The sequence below is a fragment of the Passer domesticus genome, chromosome 11, assembly GCF_036417665.1.
Source record: "Passer domesticus isolate bPasDom1 chromosome 11, bPasDom1.hap1, whole genome shotgun sequence".
In the NCBI taxonomy this organism is placed as follows: domain Eukaryota; kingdom Metazoa; phylum Chordata; class Aves; order Passeriformes; family Passeridae; genus Passer; species Passer domesticus.
Window position 1 is genome coordinate 3374224 of NC_087484.1, and position 24056 is coordinate 3398279.

At 41.7% G+C, this 24056-nt stretch overlaps 1 protein-coding gene across 1 annotated transcript in view; it reads left to right on the forward strand.

The window, feature by feature from the left end:
* The window catches only part of LOC135278610 (multiple epidermal growth factor-like domains protein 6), a 186418-nt gene that overhangs the window by 83581 nt on the left and 78781 nt on the right, over positions 1-24056 (forward strand). The window contains exon 5 of the mRNA XM_064385192.1: positions 15974-16096. Coding sequence (XP_064241262.1) covers positions 15974-16096 — 123 coding nt within the window. The remainder of the gene's footprint in view (positions 1-15973; positions 16097-24056) is intronic.

Consider the following 24056-nt stretch of genomic DNA (forward strand, 5'->3'; position numbering starts at 1 on the left):
GGGAATGTCTATTACCTGTTTCATTGATAGGAGGCTGTATGAATTTGTCCTCTAGGTAAACACATTTCTGTTTTAAAGGGTGCAGAAATGGTGCCACGTTACAGCTAAATGATCAAAATGTGCTCCCAGCTCTTGGTGTGGTTTTTGGCTCATGGATTTGGTCTGTGGTTGGCTTCAGTAGATTTCAAACCAGGCAAGTGAGGCAGTGGAAAATAAGGGAATATCCTACAGAGGCATGGGCTGGCCAGATGATGCCACAGGTTTTTTCCTGCTGTAAATCCTGATATTGTACAAGCTTAAATTAAAAAGGGAGATTTCAATTTACATGTTAAGTAGTGAGAATATAATGTGTAACTTCAAAATAAAAAGGCAGAGATACAGTATTAAATCTAAGTATTCAGTGTTAAGGCTCCTGAGATGTTTGCCTAGGTTATTATTCTTCTAAGTTTAAATACACAGCAGTACTTTTGGAAAATCACTTGTACAGACATGCTATTTCTCTTTGGGTAATGATGATTTACCACCTTTTATTTTATCTTTTGGATGTCCAGGATAGTAGCATTGGCACACTGAAACAAAATCACATTTCTTATAACCTATTTCATTCTCTCTAACAGCATTTGCCAAGGCAAAGAACAGTGCATTTCCAAACTCCAAAGTACCCATATGTCCTTAGGAGAATATTATGAAACTAATGAGGCACATTTCAATACCTTCAGTCACATACTCAAAGGAGGCAGAAACAATATATTGACCAGTGAAGAACTTATACAAGGAAAAAAAAAAATGGCACTTACTGTGTTGCAAGGACTTTATGACCATTTTATGGAGATTTCTGGACCCTGAGATTTAATAATCTTTTTGATTTGTCACTCCAGTGGAATGACTGTGCTCATGAATTTACTCTAAATAAAATTTTCTAATCATCTTTAGGAAAATTAGAAATATATGGCAGATTAAGGAACCAGCCATTCATCTGCTGGGTTAAACGTACTAACATGAACTTAACAAGCAATGTCGTCTTTTAACACATGCAAAGGACCAAATTATCTGCTGAAAGACTGACATTATGTAAATGTAACATTTGCTGGACCTCTAAACCCTGTGATTAAATTACTGTCTAAATTATTCTGCAATATGAATGTCGCCTACAAAAAGAAAAGCTGTAAAAGAAATGGCTGTGACATCTTCTGGGTTTGCAGTATTTCCATAATGAGTGTTTGAGATGAAGGGTTTGTACGTATAGCTCAAAATCTTAATGAAATAAGGAGAAGGAAAGGGGAGGATGTGATGTGAGGAAAAGTTACTCTGCAAAGAGGTAAATTTATCCTGGGGTTTCCACAGGAATTTGTTAGCAGGAGAACCATAGCTCAATTAAGAGGGGAATTTAATCCACAAATCAAAACTTGTCACTGGAGAGACATTTCCCCCACCTTCCTCTGAGGATGTGTTGGGTGATCAGTGGCAGGTAATCTGTTTTCACTTAGTACTGTGAGTGACACATCTGTAAAACAGCAAAAAATAAAAAAGAGAAGAGTGTGCTGAGACTCTGGTATTGCAACTAATTATGGCCCTGAAAGAAAGGCTGCGTGCAAATTGTTCCTGCAAAAACCAGAATAACCCATCAGTTAACTTGCACTGTATCATTAACTCACATAAATTGTCCTGACTCGTATTTCACTCATTCAAAAAATTAAGATCTAGCAGAACAAATGTGCTTCAGCAAATGGAGGAATTGAATGTTCTGTAATTGGCTACTTGGGAAGCTGTGACAGCAACAGAGAGGGGCTGCACTTCACCCCCTGGCACACCTGTGAGGTGGAATTACTGACAGCCCTTTTTGGGTTACCTGGCACCAGAGTTCACAGTGATCAGAGCCAGCACTCCCCTGAAAACCCAAAAAGGGCAGGGCTTGGCTCCTTCAGCATCTCCACAAAGCCCCAGGTGGGAGTCCAGCAGGGATGGGAAGCTGCAAAACTGAGATGCTCAGAGAAAGCCCTTGAGATCCACCCTCAGTGGCAGTCAGGGAGTTCTGTAAAGCTCAGCTTTATTTCTTTGGGGTAGCTTTTGCTCTTTGGTGGGGACCTTTTTCCTTCTCCTCTCTCTGCTTCTTCCTCAGGAAGGTTTATTCATATGCTGAAGAAAATGGGTTTCAAAGGTGAATATCTGAGTTTAAATGCTTTGAGGGCGAGGTTGGTTCTATATTTGATTATCTCTGAAATACAGATTGCTTTTATTTATCCCATAATTTCTAGTACCTGAAAAGTTTGGTCACATCTGGCAGAAACATAAGTAGCACTTCAATTTCTTGCCATCCACCTTAAATTACCCCAGGTTTACACTTGTGTAACTATAAACTGAACTTTTTCATTAATTTTTCTGCATTAAAAAGAAAAAGTAGGCTAAACTTCAGCTGTTGTAGATGAAGTATTTAGAATAATTTCCCAAAGCCCTTCATAAATGTGACATTGATTCATTGATATACAGACCATTAGCAGTTAGTCTCCTCTGTTCATCTATCATTTCAATTATCTCTAGACTTCCCCAGGGTCTTTGACAAATGGGAGACAATTTGCATTTTGTACATTAATGACCTTGGTGGAATTTGTAATTTTATTCCCCCCATTTTATAATTATACTTTAGCATTGGAGGGGAAAATCCCACAAAACTACACTGGTCCAGTTTTTAATTTAATTGGAAGCATGGGACTGTCGAGGTGAGGGAGAAGGAAGAAATAAGGAAAAAGAGTTTGAGAGTATTTTGCATCTTGTGAAGAACTTTCACCTGAAGATGAAACAGATTATTGTAAGTCAAGCTTGAGGTCTGTTTTACAGGGGAGTGTTGCCTCTCTGGGTCGCAGGCTTAGGGTAGCAGTTAAGAGCTCAGCCTAAATCTTGGCCTAAGGAGATTTGTTGGTCTTCTCCAAAACCAAGTGACTTCTTCCTGGAAAAGCTGTTTCTGGGTTCCTTTGATAATACACAAAAGGAATTTCAGAAAGTGATCCCTAAAAAGAGAAAGATGTAAAGGAAAAGGAGCTGTGTTTTAAAATGTGCATTTCAGAGGTCTGTGGTGTGGCTGGATGCTCAAGAATCCTAACAATTTCCATTAATAATTTTGGCTTGTCTAATACTAACAAATTATCCTTCTTAGCCTTATGTTCTGTAGAAGTTTGCCCATTAAGTTAAACTGTTGATTTCCTCCTCTTCTATCTTTGAGCCTCTGGTTTTTTGCCCTAGTGGTGTAAAAACCAGGTTTTAGCATTACCTGTGTTGGTCACTGTTGACCCCTTTCCTGTATTCAAAAAAATAAATATGGAGAAATGCTCACACATTATCTGCACTTTTCACTGTTTGTTAATGTTCATAATGCAGGTATCCTGGAGAAGAGATACAAGTATTTAATAAAATAGGGTGGTATAAGTATTTAGTAAAATTAATAATTTTACACTCCTGGATGCGACAAAGAGGCGGTATAATGTGGGCAGAAAAAATGAAATTAATAACTGAAGTATCCTGTAATTGAGGAATAGTTTATGGGTTTGCTGCATTGATTCCTTCAGAAAGCTTCAGGCCAGCTCTCGGTTTTGGGGAGGTTTGTTGCTTTTTGAGTAACCCAGGGAGCACACAGGCAGCTGCCTCATCCCACGTGGGGACAGCGATCGCTGCCTCCTCCAGGAAGATCCTCCAGGTGTTAAAGCTCCCCGTTGCCAGCAGTAACGTGGGATCTGAGGCACCAGAGGCTTTGCCTTTGCCTTTGAACACAAAATCACTGCAGTCTCTCAGACAGCATTAGGTGGTAACTGTTGGCAACAGCGGCGATGTTGGGAGCGACGTCTGTTTCTGGCTGCATTTCCAGAACCATCCATAACGCTGTGGTGGATGCACTCTGCTCATAGATCACACTTTCCCTTTGTGCGTCACAGTGAATTTGGCTGCCTCTTCCATGCAAAAAAGTAATTAGCCTGGGTTGAATGTGAGGAATTTCTTTTTTGATTGGAACTGAAGGGTGGAATTCTGAACGTGGAAACCTGAGCTGCGAACTGGCATTGACCCGCGGCCGCGGCGCTGTGGCAGTCCTGCCTTGCTGCTCAGGTCTGGGGGTATTTTATTCATATAGCTGGAAAGATTTTGGTTTTAATCAGTGCCCAGGCCAGGCTGGGATGCGCTCAGCTCAGGGTGTTCAGCCTTGGATCCTCTGACGTGCACTGTACAACTGTTTTTCCACCAGCTGAAGAGCCGGCAGCGCTGGGTTTGAAGAGCTTTGGTTAAATGAGATGCTCTGAGTGGTCTGTAAGAGTGAGCTAAAGATCAAGGTAAACATATTTATTGATTTACTTCCTCACTCTTCTGAAACCAGGACTCAGACTCTAAACAATACACGTGTCTGTGGAATATACTTGTCTTTGCCTACGTTAGGTGTGCTGCACACAAGTGTGTTCTGGATATGTATTTATTTTTACACAGCCTTCTGGACCTGTTGGAATTTTTCTCTCCTTGTAGTGTTTGCCCTTTGCTGTCTGTTTTTAATTTTTTGAACATTTTCAACAGATCCTTAAAACTTTGGGTTTATATCTTGTGCACATTCTGTTTAAGAGATTTAAATGTAATACTTTGACCTTACTGTTGCTCAAAAAAACAAGAGTTTGCTATCCTAAACCAAACAATCTTATAGGAGTGTGATGTGATGTAATATTTTGCTATGGTACACACTTTGTTAATAGTGAGGAATATGAAAATATATGTCAGCTGTTTGCAGGTAAAGGGGTAGAGGAACACATGTTGTAAGGTGTAAAATGATCATATATAAAAAGACCAAGTCATGTAGTAACTTTGAAGTTTTAAATTATTTACGCTGACGAAACACTGATGCGTCACTGAAAACATAAATGCAAATTTCTCTTTGGTTATACCCCCTGAAAAAATAGGGTATGGCTTTCCATCAAGCCCAGATGCCTGACATCCAGAGAGATTTAAAAGGCAAATTTAGTTTTTGTTGGAAACCAGAATGTGAAGTTTGGGTTACATGAAACTGACTCTTCCTGCTCTGGTACAAATTAATTTCAGCCATGTGGGATTAACAATTTAAGCCCTTTAATTTCTGCCTGTGATCACCTTTGACACTGAGGAGTTGGAAAAACCTTGGGATCCCATGTTTTTGTAAGCAGAATTCCTGGGGTGTGAGGCTGAGCCTGGTCCCCGTGCTCAGGCAGCAGCTACACGTGGTGACCACATGTGTGAGCAGGAGCAGGGAAGGTCCCAGGTTCAAATGCTGGTGTCAGGCTGAGTGACCTGGCTGCCAAATTGTTCCTTCTGCAGAGTGTCTGCCTTACCCCACCACGCTGGGCCTGATTTGTTTGGTTTAGAGGAGGGTTCTGTGCTGTTCTGTCCTGCTGGGAAAGGCCCTGAGAAATCCCAGCTGTGCTCTGCTCCTCATTGCTAACTTAACTGGAAAGAGAAAATTCTGTTTCTTCAGTTCTGTGCTTCGAGCTTGTCACTGGTGAAATCTGCATGGAAGTTAATGGTTTGTACATCCCTCTTTTTTTCAAGCTTGATGTAACTCCATATTCAAGTTTAAGTGCCCTGGTTGAATTCCATAGTGGGAATTCCCTTTCAGCTAAAGGATGCTCACCTGGCTGCCGTTCCTGATGAGCAGGATTCAGACCTCTGCAATATTTAGCTCCTGTTCAGTGCTAAATGCAATTTTTTTGCCTTTTCAAGGGACTCCCTTTCAGCAGGGCCAGTCAGCAGCAATCTCAGTAAGCAATAGTTAACGAGCACCTGTTGGTGTCAGAGAAGTTGGAAGACTTCATAAGACAAATCAGGCAATGGAGTCTCTGGGAATAATGACTTCCCTTGGGTTTCTTTGCAAATTAAACTGATGAGGATTTAATCTTTTTTTTTTTTTTTTTCCTTCCCATGGGTTGCCTTGCCCTTGACACACAAGATCAGTTTCTGGAAGGCACAGTGGCTGTGCCTTACACTTCTGCCAGTTCTTACAGTTTACACTCTGTAAACTGAATAAGCAGTTCCCATTTGTGTCTCTTGTAAACGAGTGACCTGGTTGTGTGGTTGTGTTTCAGCCATGCAGGGAAGGATGACAGAAATGTTATTTTCTGTAGTAGGAAGTGGAGTGAATTTACATTTAAAGTTAGCACAGGATTTTTGTCAGGGCAGTGAGTAATTCTGCCCACAGAACTGCTAGAAAGATCTTCTAGAAATGGAAAAAATAAGATGGGAGAGAATATTCAGGAGGATATGGGGAGGAAGAGAAATTCAACCCATTTCAGGCCATAGCAGAGGCTGTTTGATCTAACCTCAGGCTAGTCTGATGATGAGCAAAGTTTTGGATTAGACTGGCAAGAACAACTATTAAGAAAAATAAGGAAAGAAAATAGGAGCTTCCATTTAAATCTCCATAATGAATTCCTATTCTAAACTAGAAGCCAGCACACATCATCCTTTCTCTGCTGAGAAATTTTTTATATTCATTTCTGCTCGTAATGGTTTGGGAAAAGAAAAGAGAAAAAAGAAAAAAAGGTTTCCATTATTCATGTGAAAAATGAACTCATTTGCTCACATGCTTAGTGCTGGGGTTAATTATATTATGAAAAAGCACAGTTTGTAAGGAACTGGCTTATTACAATAGGAATGCCCTGAAATTTAAGCTGCCTAATTTGTCAGCTTGCTCAGCCCATACTGTTGTAACACTCTGCCTGTTTGCAGGTTAAGCAGCAACTTCTGGGCTCGGGGCTTTGGTCCTGCACAGGGGACTGTGGGCAGGGAGGAGTTTGGCATTTTCTGTTTTGGGGGTTCTCTTGTGGTAGCACCATTGCTCATCACTTGCAGTCCTGGCCACTGCATCATCAGGGACTGCTTTGGACCAGGGCACAGCTGCCCTGGTGTGGATTGAAGTACCAAAATTGCTTGTGGAGTGCTTCAGGTGTCCCTTTCCCACAGCTTTGCAGTGGACACAAGGACACTCTGGATTTGAGACATTTATTCCACATTTTGTGCAGACAGAAGGAGACGTTCTCTTGCTCAGATTGATGAGTTCTTCTGAGGACAGAGTAAAGACAGGGACAAAGCTGGAATAAACACTTTCTTCTCCACTTCCAACAGGACTTTTCTTTGTTGTCTTTTCTGCAGCTAGAAGCTAAAGCTGTGATTTGTGTCCTTTCCCTGAATGTTTGGAAGCTGATTTCCAGATTAGCCATTCCTGCAGCCCTCGGTTCCCTGTTCCTGCATCCTGCTGGCTCGAGCTCATCCTCTCACACTCCTGCTGTCACAAACTCAGACTGCTGCTGTACACAGATTTTTGAGTAATATTACAGCAGAGCTTCTCAACACCCCACATTGCACGTGGTGTGCCGCCACTAAATTGGTAGAATCTGACCCATCCTTACAGGTTTTACTTGGAACAAGCATTTATTTCTGTTTGAAATTGTTCATTCGCCTTTCATCCTGGGGAGCCTCGAAGGCAGCACCAACGTTCACATCTATCTTTATCTCTGGTTTTGTTATTGCTGTGTTGGATCAGTGCCGTGCTCTTCATAGCACCTGACATCATAAATCCCTTAAAAGTACAGGTTGAGCAGAGTACACAAAGTGCTGCCTTTGCTTCCTTGCTGTTCCTTTTTGATGCCAGTGCTGTGGTCTCTGAGCTTGTGTTTGGTCCTGAAGATGTTGGCACTGGCTATAATCCATGGGTATCTTCAGGTTATTCACACTTTTATATGACACTGGCTGTCACTCTCCACCTGTCTTGGCCTGAAAACTTCCATACATTTGCACAGCCTAATTTATTTTTTTTTTTGTTCTCATGGAGATCTGTAAAAATTATTGTAAATGCTAAGCTTTCAGAAATGACCCATCACATGGGGTTTTTTTCTATATATTTTTCAATTCAGTTCTGCTGATCTGCTTTATAGATGTTTACAGGAAACTGGAGAAAAGGCAGAAGTTCCTGTTAATTTTCTTGAGATCCAGATGCAAGAGAGGAGAGTTGGGGATAACAGAAAATATTAGCAAGGAGCCAGCCTTAGCTCATGACCAAGTGGTTTAGTGACTTCCTCCCTGAGGAAAGCAGAAGGCAGCAGGGTGCAGGGATGTCTGGAGTTCAAGGTGCATTTTGTGAGCTCTCCTTTGGGCACCAGGACTTGGCTTGGCTGGAGTCAACTGTGGGGCTTGTGCTTGGGGTTTAGCACTCAAAACATCAATCCGGTTGCTAAGAGTCCTGAAGCCTCAGTGATAGTCACTGCCTTGGAAATGATGTTTGAAGAGTGTTTACCTGCCTGCAAAAATACTAAGGGCTTACATTGTGAAATCAGACTTGGGAAGTTCAAAGCCTTTCCGTGTTTGTGTGTGCATAACCAGCACTTGTCGGGGCTGGAAGTCAGGTACACTGCAAAGAGACTGCATTTTTAGGGCAAAAGCACTTCTAGACAAAAGCAAGGGCTTTCAAGGATGGCACTGCAGAGCCCTGAGTTCTTTCTAAAAGGGTTCCATTTTATGCCATAAAAAGTCAAAGCAGAAAGAAACTCACCTCGGCAGAGTGGGGAAGGTGCTGCACCGCCAGCCAGGCTTTCTTTTATGTTTTGCTCATAACCATCATAGCAGGGAAAGGCAAACACTTGTCTAATTTGATAAAATATCTTTAATTGCAGCAGCAGTACTTGAGGTTTGGGCTGGCTGCGTCAGCTCTGTTTGTAATCACAGCTCCAGCCGCACTCCACAATCAGCGCCAATTGCTGCCAATTAGCATCCGCTAGGCTGCTGTTGCTTTATTCAGATGTTCTGGGCTGTTTGGTTGCATTATTCATACCTTGGCTGGGAAAACATAGTTTAAAAATGAGCACCATTACAGGGTTTCATTGTACTCTGACAGACCTTCTCCCAGCTCCACCTCTCAGTTTAGTTCTAGTTAGTGAACAGAGGAAAACTTCGGGCATGATCTAGGTCATTCTGCATTTCACTTCTAGGAAATAGCTCCTGCTTGACACAGAATTCTAAAGAGAAAGATATCAGGAGATAGCAAAGCTGGTGTTTTTTCATGTAACAGTTTGGTTTTGGAAGTCTTTGTTGTAAAATGTCATCAATGCGCAGGACATTAGGAATAAAAAAGAAGAATTTTTATACGTGGGCACGCATGTGTATGGTTATGGAGAGGGGAGAGAGATTTCAAAAGGACTTTTAAGTGCCAGTTTCAGAACTGAGTCTGGTCTGTGGTGTAGGAGAGCTTGGGGTGGAAGGGGCCATCTCTGTACCAGCAGCAGGTACAGAGTGTTCTCTGTAGTGGCACAAGATGAGCTACAGGTCCAGTCTAACCCAGCAGCATCCTGGGCTTTTTAAGAGCTTGTGGTTTCCCCTACTTAAACTTTGAGTCTGTGTTTCCCCCCTACAGGATTTTATTCTGACTTCAAAGGAGTTGTTCTTAATGTGAGCAAGTGCAAATGATTGATGAATGTGTTTGGTTTTGGTTTTTTTCCTTCAGATGATGATTTTAATAAGGAGAAATGAATGCTGGCTAAGTGTGTTTAACTAGGAGCTTTGTTTGCTTTTGGTTTTGTATCTAAGTTGAATTAAATGAAATGCTTTAGTGCCACGGTAAGAAAAGAAAGCAAACCATGTCAGAGCCCCCCATCCCTGGGGAACAGGGGCCATGCACATACTCGTTATGTGATGGATGCTCTCTGCATATGGGAATGTGACATGGGGATAAAGAGCAATGAGTGCAGCAGTAATTTCTTTAATTAAAATAAAAAACTGGGCAAAGGAGGTGATAACTTGTGATAACTTGTGGAAGCACAAGGACCACAGCTGCCAGCAGGGACAGTGGCAATGATGGGTGCTTGCTGGGAGGTGAGGCTCCAGGAGCCTGTGCCAAACTCTCCGATAAGTTTGCTCCACTAATCAGGCGCTTGTTAATAATGACTCAGATTTACGATACTTCATAACAGCCCAAGAAGAAATATTCATCCTGGTATTGACTTTGTGGGGGAAGAAAACCTAATAAAGCATTGAGAGTGCTTAATCAATACCCGGGCAGGGCTGCGCTGACTATCAGAATGAGCAGCTTTGTTTGCTATTCAGGCAGATAATTTATGGTTAGTGCTGGAAGTGATGTATGTAATTTATGTTTTAGAGACAATTACTGCTCAGAGACAACTGCTGCAAAGCTTTCTGCAGGAAACCAAAAGACAAATGCAGTCTTTGGGGTGCAAGTGTTGTGCCTGGCAGCGTGTCCAGCGTATTTGTTCATTACAATATGTGTATGTGTAATTTTGATATATGTGCATGTGTGCTCGTGTGAGCTACGTTGCATTGTAGCAGTGAGTGGCCTTTAAAGTTCAAATCAACTTTCTCAGGTTTCAGGATTTTTTAGGCATATGGTTTTGGTTGCAGACCATCCAAGCTGTAATTAAAAAAATCCAAAAACAGTTTGTAAAACTTAAGCAGTTACTTTTTTTTTGGATCTTCAGTGTTTCTTAAAACTTGAATAAAATTATTTAGATCAATGTATAAGAAATTGTCAATGGGCATTGTGATTTGCAGACACTTGCCTACAATACCTCCTTATAAAAGCAAATTGTAAGATAGTTGCAGTTCTACACCTTTGTGTGCCAGGCACCTTGATATATTAAAGTACACATAAAGGAGCATTTCAGGTACCCATGATAAACTATATTTAGACTTTGATCCTAACCACTATGAGAGTTTAGTTTGGTTTATTTTGCCCAACAGCATTTGTGTTTTCTGAGTTAGGAATTTACATCTCTGAATTGCTATAAAAGTCAATATAAGCTGCCAGTGCCTGTTAGAGAGAGGTATCAAACTGCTTTCTTAAAGATATTTAACATTTAGATTCCTGAAATCAGCCCATCTTCATCATAGTCTTCAGGTCCCAAGTGTTGTTAATTAAATGTTGTCTTCCTTCTAAATAAATGTGTTGTGGTTGCTGTGACCCCTGATTGAAGCAGGGTGTGTTCCCCTAATGCTTTTAAACTAATCAAAATCACCTCCTTGCTCCGTGCTGGTGGGCTTTGTTCAGGCAGGATTGCAATAACAATGGCAATGATTTTACAGATTTTATTCCACTTCAGTGATTTATTTCAAGTCCAGGGAGCTCTGACACGTGCTGGAGTCAGTGGCTCATGGGTCAGAGCACGGGTTAGCCCCAAAACTGGGCACCCACATGGCAAATTTGCATGTGGCTGCCTTAAATGAATAAAGATATTGCTCATATACAGCAGATAAATACAGAAACCTTGGGAAATGGGTTTTAAATACTGTGTGGCAGTTATGAGATTCCTTTTGTTATCTTAAAAATTAGTCTTTATAATAACTAATATGGCATTAAACTTGTCGTATGGGGAAAATAAAATTACCTTAAGCTGTAGGCAGTGAGTTAACTGCTGTGTTCCACTGATCTAAACATACAAACTTGCCAAAATTAGGTGGTCTTTCACTTCACAATTTTCCTGCTGCAGAGCTGAGCCCCTGCTCATTGCAGGTGCTTTCTCCTTGCCCAGCTCTGGCCAGTCCTGTGCTCAGGGCAGGATTAATCCCTCACTGGATTTTAAAGATGCTGAATTGAGCTCCAGGTGCAGACCCTGCAGAGCTGCAGCCCTCACCAGCAGCTCAGTGGAGAGGAGACTTCTGCCCCAATGTCAATATGTATTTCTGCTTTTCACACTGATTTTTCTTTATCTGCTTTTTTGAGAGCTAGTGATAGAGCAGGTCACTGCTGTTAGGTTTCAAGCTGGAGTTACCAATGAAAACCACTTTGTCCAGTGTCTGCTTCTATATAAAGCCTTAATTTATTTGTAGTAAATCTGAAATCGCCTACATTTTCATAAAAACTTAGTGAAGGGCTGTTTTCCCTGGAGCTGAGGATGTGTGACATTGTCAGATGGAATAGCATTAACAAGAACAGAGAAGTGAAGGGATTGGGATTGTCCTTCTCCATTTAGCATGTAGCTCCTAGGCAGGGTTAATGGTGGTCTGCTTCAAAAAAAAGGTGTGTTCCCTTACATATGAAGTATTGTATAAGATTTTTGGAGAAAAGACACCTTTTCACATAGTTCTGTCTATAATACCATGAGTGCAGGGAGTGTGGGACATGGGCACGTGTCAACAATCCATATTTTAACATACTACTGGATTTAAAATATATTGTGCATTTTTTTCCCCTACACATGTATCCTAGACAGATCATATATAAAGTTAATATCAAGTTAATCTAGATGCAAGGTGTTTTCAATTATTTTCCCAAGGCAAGATTGAAGGCTCACATCCAGTATGTCCCATGGATAATGTTTTTGTGTTGCAACATTGGCTCTATAAATAAATGTGAAACATTGCTGTAGCAAACATCACATTTGTTTTTTGGGGTTTTTTTTGAAGTGCCTACAGCATGTCATTACAGATGGATTGATAGGCTTGATAACATTGAACTTTTGTCAGACCTAACGTGGCAGACTTGTTACATGTCAGAAATTTTCTGTCATTTTGCTCACTATTCAAAAGCAAAATATATTTGCGACCTTGAGTGACATTGAATATGGAAAGCAGACAGAAATTTATCATTTGACAGAATTGTTTTTGTTGAGTTTATTTTAACTTTTCTTTTTTTTTTTTTCAGTGCCAAAGCTGTAATCAGATTTTAAAATCCTGACTACTCTCTTTTAGGATTATGGAACAGCTGATTCTGGCTTGTAAAAGCTCTATGACCCGGCCTTTTACAAATGTAAAACACATTCTTTATTACTTCACATTCAGATCATTTATTTTTGTGCTTCTTTGGACTGAGGCAACATCTGACCTTTATTATGGAGTTGCAGAAAACAGCTTGGCAGGGAGCAGGCAGTGGGGAAGGTCTTGAGCAGGAGACAGGACAAGAAAAGATGCAAATGCTTAGAGAGCAAATTTTCATAGTATTAGGGCTAAAACTGGTGAGATTTATTCCTACTCAGTGTATTCCTTCAAATGTGATTGCTCTGTAATAGAGCTGTATGAAAAAGGTTTTTTTGGTGTCTTAACTCAGAGATTAAATCACTGCTTATTTTATGATGATCAGCTTTAAATAAGGTGTTTGTTTTAAAGGCACATGGAGATAGAAAGTCAGGGTTTGTGAGTATAAATGAAGAGTGTTGGGTTTCTGGTGTAAAAAGAAGCAAAGAAATGCATGAAAATAATTCATCAAAAGATGAAAACAAATATTAAGGCAGAGACAGGGAAATCCTGGACAGAGCATTAAGAAGGTAGGGTTAGAAGGAGGAGGAAATGAGGTTTTCAGTCATGCAGCACCAAGAGCTGGACCCCACAGCATTTTATGCCAAACAAGGAAGGAAAAGATTTTTAATTGCTAACAGGAACAGTCTGCAATCAAAGGAGAAACTTCCTATATATTAGCATGCAACAGCACTACACACTTCCGAATGGATTATACCCTGGTGAAATCAAGGGGATAATGATGAGCTCCTCAGGTAGAAAGATTTTGTTCCAATAATTTGGTTCAAAATATAGACACTGGTGTTAATAAATCGGGCTGTGTATCCTAGACCACCTCACCCAGTCAATATTTTACACCAGGGTTTCACGTAGCATTGTGGGTTCTAAAGAATAAACCAGTTCTTCCCTTAATTTTGTTTAAAAAAAATAAAAAGAGCAAGGAGATTGTATTAGCTTTCAATCCTGTTAGTATAAATAGAAGTCAAAGCTGTGGAGCTGGGTTATTTTGTGGCTCGTTGCTGTTTATCACCACGAGGCACATCGAGCAAATCCCTCGGAAGGGGCCGCGCGCCGCTCGCTCCCCGCGCAGCGCCGAGCGCTCGCGTGCCTCCTCCCAGAGCTCAGAGGAACACGTCCAAAATCTGCCTCCTGTCATATGTTCTCCCCATCTCTTGCTGAGGAGAAGCGAGCAGACGCACGTTGTTATTTTGGTGCAGTTTGTTTTTGGAGGGGAGGAGGAGGGGAGTGTTTTTCTCCTGGAAAAGTTTCTGTTTAAATCGCGTTCCCGTGAAATCGAGAAGAGCCTCGATGGCTTCACGCAAGTTAGGATTTGGTTTGTTGTGTAGCTCTGGGGTAACTGAATTTTGTTTTATTTCTTTATAGCCTGCCAGTGTTTTCCAGTATCTCTGAGGACAAAGAAATTATCATTTTGTTGGTCATTGCGTTGAGTCTAAAGCTGTAGAGAAATGAGGCGGTTTTAGTGGGTTTGTGCCTCTTCAGCTAAAAATTGGTGTTTTGTGATACACTTTTCTTTTAGCTTTTTAATAGTCTGAAACCTCCTCAAAATTTTCTTTTAACCTGTGGCTTTTAGCCAGGATCAGAAATGAACCAGTCAAGTGAAGCCTGAGCTCATCAAAGGACTAACAAACCTTGGTAAATCTTAGTCTTTAACACCGAAGGGTTGCAGTTGAAAGGCTCTCACCTCTCTTGCATGAATGTGAAATTCTTTTTTTAATGATTTTTCTTTACAAACTAATTAAATAGTTTTTTTAAAAGCCTCATTTCTCCCTTGGGGATGAGGAGTGCCACTAATATGAAGTAAGTGCCTGTGGTTTTTACAGTCATGATGATGCTTATCTTCTGCTGCTTAATCCTCCTTCTCCTGGCTTTCCTGCTCTCTCACCTGAGAGGAGTGTGAGCTCCCTCCCAGTGTCTAAGGCCTGTCAGATCTGTCACCTGTAGCCTCAGCCTGGGCTTTGAGGAGGTGTGGTGTCCTCAGCCCCAGCTCTGCCACCAAGGCAGATCAAGACATTTGCCCAAAAATTGAAGCCAAGCCCCCCAGAGCCCATCATTCTCACACAGGCCCATCCCTGCTTGCCCTTGCACTGCTGGATGTGGGTGTGTGTGGGAGATGAACACTTGAGAGAGCAAAGTGAGTGAGAAGGAATTTCCCAAGTTCTCTGTCCATGGAATCAGTGCAGCAAATACCTGCTGGGCTTGTTACATTTACCATTGCCTTTGAACAAATTTTGTTTTGGAAATCACCTCCACATTGTTTGTCTCTGCTCCTGTTCAGCAGAGCAGTGCTGCTGGCCTGGCAGTTTCTATTATATTTTTTTGAAATTTCTTATGTAGGGTATTAAAGTAGGTATGTAAGTGAATGTCTTTGCTATTGATTTTTTTTTCTCTGCCACTGGCTGTCTATTTACTTGTTTATTTTTTTTCATTTAGTCCTTTAATGTTCTTCATTTGTAATGTGTAAAGTTCTATTTTGCATGCAGGAAAACACCAGCTTGAAAGGTGAATAAGTCCAGTGTATAGATAACAGTGCCTGACAGAAAGCAGGACCATAACTGATTTAAAATCCTACCATCTTTCAGAGGTTTCTCAGCTCTGCCACTGCTTCTAGAAGCAACCTAATACCCAAGTGAGGCTGCTGGAAATGACTGTGTAAAGGTTGTTCCAGAGGTGGAAGTTGGTGAGCTCTGCACTCACCTTGTGTAGAAGAAGAGGGGGAGGAAAATCCCACCCTTGCAACTTTGAGAATCACAGAATCACTGAGGTTGAAAAAACCTTTAAGACCACTGAGTCCAACCATTAACCCAGCACTGCCAAGCCCACCACTAACCATCTCCCCAGGTGCCACATCCACTAATGGCTGGGCTCGAGGATCTCAGAGGTGTTTTCCAACTGTAATGATTCTATGACATCTGTCTTCTAAATCCCTCTAGGGATGGTGACTCCACCACTTCCTGAGCACCCTGTTCTAGTGCTTGGCAATCTTTCCAATGAAGAAATGTTTTGTGGTACCCAATCTAAACCTCCCCTGGCACAGCATGGCTGAGTGGAGGGGCTCAGCAGCGTAGCCGGGAGTTGCTGCTCCTGATGTTGCTTCAGGGTCCTGAGCTGGTTATCTCACAAACTTTCTCATTTTTTCACATCAGTCAGACACCACTGTCCTCAGATCTTCAGGGACTGTGGTCAGTGCCACTCTTCACTGGGTGCTTGTGCTTTCTCCTGGCAGATGTCAATGAGTGCACCACAGACAACGGCGGCTGCCACGACCGCTGCTGCAACACCATCGGCAGCTACCACTGCAAGTGTCCAGCTGGCCAGAAGCTGGGGGAAGATGGAAAATCCTGTGCAGGTAATGCATTGTGCCATGTCTCACTGCTATTAAGGAATCAGTAGACTTAGGAAGGGGAAGGAAATGCTGGCTTTTATGTGGAGCCAGCTGAAGAGCGTGTGCTCAGAGTTGTCGAGAGTGCAGATCTTCTCATGTCTGGATTATGAAGATGTAACTGTAAGAACACTTCAAAGGGTTGGGGTTTTGTTTTATTTTGTTGAAAAAAATGTTATCACTTAACCTGGATTGGCTGTGCCATGTTCTGATTATGGGATTTCCATCATCTGTTGAAAAACTTGAAGAAAGTGTATACGCTTGATAATATTTCATCTGTCTCTTAAGCAAAAATGGTTCTTATCAGAAAATACACATACATTTTCATATTTCAATCACAATTCCACAGCTAGAGATTAAATGAAAAAAAAAAAGGATTTAAAACCACATGCTATGTAAACCCATTTGTCTTTTTCCTAAGGGAAATTTAAGTCTAGTTAGTGCATTATAGGGTAAAATTCGTTCTTATGCAAAAACTTATGTTAGAACACATATTGAATTATGGTCAGACTTCCTAAAGGCTCACTGGCAAGCAGAGTGGGTGTAAACAAGCCCAGATGATGTGCTGACCTACAGTCACTACATTTTGTGCATCATCAGGTGCTGCAGAAGGTCAGGTGTGAGGTACCCAAGGTGTGCTGTACTCCAGGCCAGAGCAATTCCTTCTTCCTGAGCTCTCCCCTGACACAGGTAGCAGGGATGTGCTGCCACATCATTTGTTGTGCTCTGATGTGGGGCTGGATTGTACCTCCCCTGAGTTTCAGTGATGCAGTAAATGCATCAGTGATGACATTTTTTTAATCTCAGAGCAGCTTTTCATGAACTGTATTATCACAAGAAACTGTGTTCTCTGGCTTTTCCCATTGCACAGGGTCTCACAAATCCCCTTCTTCCAAGGTTTCATTTTCCCATTGTCCAACTCCTTTTTAAGGTTTGGATAAAGCACTGTATTTCTTGTCTGTGTAATATGATTTATCCTAACTTTATAATTTATTTGACTGCACTCCTTTTTTCACTAAAAGACAATGGAATTATTTTCTATGGCAGCCTGTCAGTTGAGATCCACCTTGACAGTGAAAATAAGCTGTAGATGGTTATGTTATTTTGATTGAAGCATTTTGTTATGGTCTTCCATGTTTTCATTTTGGCTTTTGGAGAGCTCGGCCCAGGAATATAATTTATGATTCACAGATCCCTGCTACTGTCTTGCCTCTTTGGGGGAGTGACTGGCAATATGCCCATGGGCCAGTGCACAGTCTGTGTTTTGATGACTACTTACTGCTTGTGGTGCATAAAAGTTCACCACACCCCAAGGTTTTTGAAAGCAGGAGTCCTACTCATCATAATCCTTGCCATGCAAGAGTAATTTTTCCTTCAGACTAGTCTTATTTTAATGAGTTAGTCAAATTAGTGCTCCTTCTGCACAATTCAGTTCTTACAATGCACTTTAAATTTAAGCTTTTGGACAGCCTTTAAAAACTCAGAGCTTAAGGTATTTGATTTTTGTACTGTATTTTATCTGACCAGGGTTTGCAGGGGAATATACTATTAGCTGTTTTGAGGCCACTTTTTTGAATGGCAAAAATGGAAAAACACAATGAACAGGAAGCGCTCAAGTCATAAAACAGAGTGAGGGTGGTGGTGTCACTAAATACACCTGAACTTTTGCAGAGGTGACAGTGACAGAATTTGGCTGCACTGACCTGCAAGGAGGCCAGCTTCAGCCAACTTGTGGCCATCAGATGTTACAGTATGAGTAAGTTAGTGATTGGTTACTATGTGAGGGGAAAGTGAGCTCTCAAACAAAACTCTGAGTGGTGCTGGAAGGTCTTCCATGGTGTGAACTGGGGTTTTGTTGATGCCTCTGCATTGCTCAGAGGAGTCATTTTTGCAGATAGGAGTAAAACAGCTCCTCATTCAGGTTAACCAGTGGTTTTGGAGGAATCAAGTTTATTGTTGTTCTGGGTTGTTCCATTCTTTCTGCCTTTATAGCATCATTGTGCTTTATGTTACCCCTTAGTCTAAACTCAGGCATTAAATAGATGTGCACTATTGTTCTGCTGCCATTATTTGTCTCGTGGTTGGTTTTATTTCACTGGTGCCTGCAATGATCGATCAGTGTATGGGTTTTTTATAAGCCAAGGTACAAATAAGGTGTATTGTTAGAAAAGCAGCATGGAAGTAGCACAGATCTTATTCAGTGAGTCATTATTACTGGAAAGATTGATCGTGTTTTTCAGAAACAAAATAGAGCATCCTTCTGACAAAAGGGAAAGATGTCAGGAAAGAACTGTTGGGTTTTTAAAAATATTTTTTTAGCCATTTGTAGCTGTTTAATGCTAAGGAAGGGAAAGCAGATAAAAATTCACTAACCAACAATGTACTGAAGAGCACTGCTGTTTTGATCAAGCGTTGCTGGGGGTTTGTGAGCAATTTTTTTTGGAGACCCAAGGCCTAATTTCACAGCTTGAATGAGCTGACAATGCTCAACATCTCCACCTTCTAGGGTGTCAAAGATGTGTGCAAGACACAAGGCTCCATGAATATGCACAAGAGATCAGCATAAAATAGGTGGGATAATCTTAAAATAGTTATTGCCATCAGCTTTGATTAAACCTCCTTCTTGAGTGGTTCTGTGGCTGGTTGGACCCACATGGGGAAGGGGATTTGGCAGCACAGACCCATGCTGTGGGGTCTATCCTCATTCCAAGGGCTGTAGGGATATTTCCTGGCTATTTGTAGGGATCTTTTCTGGCTTTTGGGGGATTCTTTAGGCAGGATATGTCATTTAGGGTTATGTAGTTTGTAAGGTCTTTCTTCACTTTGATGAGGGACACTCGTATGGAGAGGCAAGATGTGGTGAGCTGGAGGCCTGTGCATCCCCATAGAAATGCCAGCCAGAGCAGTGACCTGATTAGCCTTTCAAAGCTAATTATCTCCACGTAGTACTGCAGCTTTCACTCTCCAGCCTTCATGCTCAGAACTTCAGTTTGCTTCTCTGACAGAGAAATATTTCCTGGCAGCTCCTGGCGCAGGCATTTCAGATTGTGACAGAAAGCTCCTGCTTCCCTCCCTCTCATCGTGTGCCGGATGGAAATGAATGATGAGACAGGATTTGGCTTCAAATCACTGCACAAATAATGTGACAAATTAATATTTGACATTTACCAGTGTAGGACTGTCAGGCTGATGCTGTGCCCTGCGCATCCATGTGCTGTTCCTGGGGCAGCCTGGGCAGGGGCTGTGGGTGGGTTTGATCAGAAAGGTGTGACCTGGTCTGAGGAAGGGAGATGGAATAGGTGTGTGCCCAATACCTCCTTGTTTGTGGAGCAGAGGCACCACTGTGTCAGTGAGATAGGCTGTGAAATGCAGAGATATCCTCATTTCATGTTTTTTTCTGATGCGAAGCAGTTCTACTCGAGCATCTCAAAATGCAGAAATGGTATTTTCTGAACATAAATACCATTTAAAATGGTATTTTAAATGGTAATTTTAAAGCTCAGTTGTTGGCACAAGTCCAGTTCTGTAAGGGATGCTGAGGCTACAGCTACAAAAGCGTGTTTTCACACATGAATAAGCTGCAGAAGTCAAGTAGAAAAAGGTTGTGACCTTATGTTAACCTTCTTTGGTAAACTGTCATTTCTTATTTATATTATTGTGCTCTCATCTGTCAAGGCAACTGCAGGAACTTAGAGACAAGTGAAGTCCTGTGATTAACTGTTGATGAAAAGGAGTTCCTATTTGCTTGATTAGAGTGATATTGCAATGGCTTAACCCCATCCCTGGGGGTTTCGGTCAAACCTTGGAGCTCTGGCAGCTTTCCTGACCTTTGCCAGGGGGACTTTGGGAGCAGCTGCCTCCAGAGCCAGAGTGTGACTGTGCCAGGGCCACCACTGGTTACCCCAGAAATGGAGGAGTCACGGGGGTCACTGCTGGAGCCTGGTCCCAGGGCAGAGGGGAACTCTCCAAATGCTGTTTGTTGCCTTGGAAGGGTTAATGGTGGGCTAAAAGGAATACTGAGGGACATGTCTGAGAGCAAGAAAGTGTTTATTAATATGGTGACAGCATTTATTAAGTTAATAAGGTCTGGAAAACAACTTACTCTTGTCAAATTCTGGTTTTGTTGAAGAGAACAAATGGTAATTCTGCATTTGGGCTGTTCTCCCTGCCCAACAAATCAATGTACAGGTGTTTGCCATGTCCTGTGATAAAAAACTGAAGACATAATGCCATGCACTTTGGGGGAAATGCTAAGGCATTTTTAATTATATTTATTTAATTTTTATTAGAGCAGAAGAAATTAGTCTACTGGAAGGATTCAGGATGTCTTTGTATGATCTTAACTCTTAACAGTGGCATTTGATTCAACACACATTGTTGGCAGGCCGTGACACTGAGGTACTTATTGCCAGGAACACTTCAGCAGAAGGAGAACAAGGAGAATATATTTCACAAATATCAAAAAGTACCAGTTCTTATTCCAGGTGTAGCAAGTACCAGACCAGCTGAACTCAAATCTTACAGCACTCAAGTGAAGGCACCCTCAGACGAGATGAAGACACCCAACCCTCTTCATCTTCCTCTGTTTCAAGACCTTGTCTTGAGACAAGGAAATAAATCCAGTTGCAGGAATTGTTTCACAATTATCTAATTATCTGTAACTGAATTAGTCTGTCCACCTAATGTCTGCTTCCTAGAGTGAGGGGAATGGACAACATCACCTCAGCAGATGCTGGGTGAACCATCTTTATATCAGAGGCATTTCAGAGTATTGGAATTTTACAGGGATTCTAAAAAGAAGAGAAAAAGAATAAGCAAAAGAAAAAGACTTCTGAGAGGAGAGAAGGTAAAACCTACTTTCTTGATTTTTCCAAATCTGTTTTTAGTGGCTCTCTGGTATCCTGGGACTCCAGCTTGGGTTTTTAGAGCTAAGTCAGATAATTTCAAGTATTTCTGTTTCCAAGTATAAAAAACTTACAGTAATCTGCCAAGGGGTGTGAAGAGTAAGCATTTTCTTCTCCATTAGTTTGTACATACAGAATACTGGTAAATGTCTTCTATTTGAAGTTAATTTAACAAGAAGCAATATCTGTTTTTACATTTAAGTATTAATTATGATTGCTCCTACCTGTCAAATAATTATTTTTAGTTATGAGTAAAAAGCTTAATAACTGCTTTTGATTCCAGATCCCAGCTGGAAATTTTAAAAAAGAAAAGGTTCCCTTACTTGTCTTATAGAGGGAACTGTATTAAATGAGATTAGGGATTTTAGGGATTAATTGTGCATTATAAACACTGTTTGGCATTGTGCACTCAGACTTCTGTGGTTTTCTGGAGACTGCTGGATTTAGGCAGGAGGACTGTGTGATTTTTGTGCATGGCTGCGGAGAAGCTCCGGGCAGAAACTGCTGGAGATGTTCTACATTTACAAACTTGATGGGAAATCTAATTTTATTCCTACTCGCAAGTCATTCTTTTGGATTTCTCAATTTCAAGCATTTCTCTGAGAAGAAATGATGGCTGGAGGTTGTTCCTCTGACCTCCCTCGTGCTCTCCCATGCTGTTTTGGATCCAGCTGGGATCAATAGCTGCGTGGAGCTGTTACACTCTCCCAGGCAAATTGTGTCATCTGTCTGCATTTGTCTAGTCCTGGTAGTTCTACAGCAAAAAAACCCCTCCAAATAAGTAGTAAAAATGACAACATAGTAGTAGTAAGGGTAACACTGACTTCAGCTTATTGGACTTTTAAATGAATTACCTGAGTGCTGATTCCTGGCAAGCCTGAGCAGGCAGGAGCTTGAGCTGAATTTTGGGGGCTCGTTCCAGGCTGGTCTGGGCAGTCCCCTTGCTTTCTGTGAGCCCTCCCCAGCAAAACCCACCCAGCTACACAAACCTTCTCGATCTTATTAAAATACATTGAATACTAAACTCAGCAAATCCCAGCACTTTGTCTGTTTCTCTTCAGTCAGGGAAGGGACACATTGCTCCGGCCAGAGCAGACACTTCCCACCTGGTTCAGAGCATTTCTGTGTCGGTCTGGGCCGAGAAGAGCATCTGATGCTCTGATAATTGATTTATTGTTGAATTTTAATTGCCCTGCTTTAGTTTCTTCCCAGTTCCTGCTTGGCTGTTGCTGAAGGCTCCCCGCTCCTTGCTCACACACCGAACAAAGGCGGCTGCGAGCTGAACCACCCAGATTCTCACATCTGCCATCCCTCGGGGGAGACAGGCTCACAGTTATGACAGCTCCCTCCAAAGTGAGCGCTGCCATTGCGGGCTGGGCTCGTTTATCCTGGATACGTGTTTTCATCCATCGGGGCTGAGAACAGGCTGAGTCAGTTTGCAGTCTCTTTTTAAGTCGAAGTTTTATGCACACCAGTTGGGTCAAGGGTATTGTTATCCTAATCCAAGGCTCCAAAGCAGCAGTTGAAGGAATCCTACTCAAAAGCCATTGGATTTTGGGGAAGACTGGGACCACTTATATTTTAAGGATTCAATGATTATTTCCAGATAATCTTGGTAAATCTCTTTTTCTCCACGGAACTAGTTTTTTTGGTGCCTAGATTTTTGCCTTTGAACGCTTAATTCAGCTGCAACGTTTTAATAACAGCCTTTTGCATAAACAAACCGTGGAACTGGCAGTTTAATTTTTAGGTTATGTCAGACTACAGGGTTACAGCACTGTTAGAACACTACCTAACACAGGGTTAGGTCTAGTGCAGCTTGTCACCGTGCCACACATTCCCTGCAGCTCAACTTGTGCCGCGTTCCAAGGCAGCAGCGTCTCTTAGAAAACACAGCATTGCTCGTACCCCAGGGAAAACTGGCACCTTTTCCCTTTGCATCCCAGCTATCAGATGAATTATTGATCACTGATCTGAAGGGGAAAGCTCGTTTCTGGGTGTCACAGGTAGCAGCACATGCAGACCCCATCTCCATGGTGTCTGCCATATGGCGCTGGCGGCTCCCCGTGCGTCACAGCTGATTATAGACCCGGCACAGGGATTGCTTCCCCAGCCTTCCAGCTACCTTCTCTTCCTCCAGATCCACCAGCTGGAAGCAAATATGGAGTGGGAACCTCAACTTGCCATTATCTTTGGGAAAGAATGTCCTTCAGGTTGTGGGAGGTGCAGGGACAGCAGTGTCACCCCCTCTGTGGTTCCTCCATGAGCAACTCCAGGTATTGCAGTTTTGCACAACAAAGTTGGGCATGGGCAAAAAAAACTGCCCTGGAGAGTTTTGTTTGTCCAAACCACCTGATGTATAAAGCTTGATCAGCTTTTGGTAGAAAACATTTAAAGTTCAGAAGCATTGCGATGTTTGCCGTATTACTCAGGGAATTAATGTTTTTAATTAACAGAGGAGCTGTGAATAGTTAGATGAAGAGCATTATAGAGCTATATGAAAAGGCTGTTATTGTCCAGATGGAAGATAATATTTGGAAATAATGTGACAAAAAGTGATAGACTGCAGTACAAATATGTTTTGAGATGTTCCTAGGGCTCTGATTAGTTTATATTAGCTAGTTTTTTGCATGTATGACTACATCTGAAAGGCAGGTTATAGAGAATGTTAACATTCCAGTGGGCTGATTGACAATAATTAGTTTATTTTGAAGGAAAGGAAAGAAGCACGGTATTGTTGGAGCTGAGTAATGTGAATTAAAAGCCAGGTAATCTTTTCTGCAATTACAGAGATACAATGATTGCTGTTATCAGAGAAGAAAATCCACTCGTACTTTTAAGAATCATTGTGTAGGAAGAGCTTTGCAAGCCTGAAATTGAAGCTCTGGTCATGGTCTCCAAAATTACACTTAGTAGTAATTTTATGCAGAAGCAAGACTTCTGAATACTTAAATTATAGCTTGTTTGTAGCAAGGTATTTACCAGCAAATACAGGCATCTTATAAACAGCACATGAGTCATCT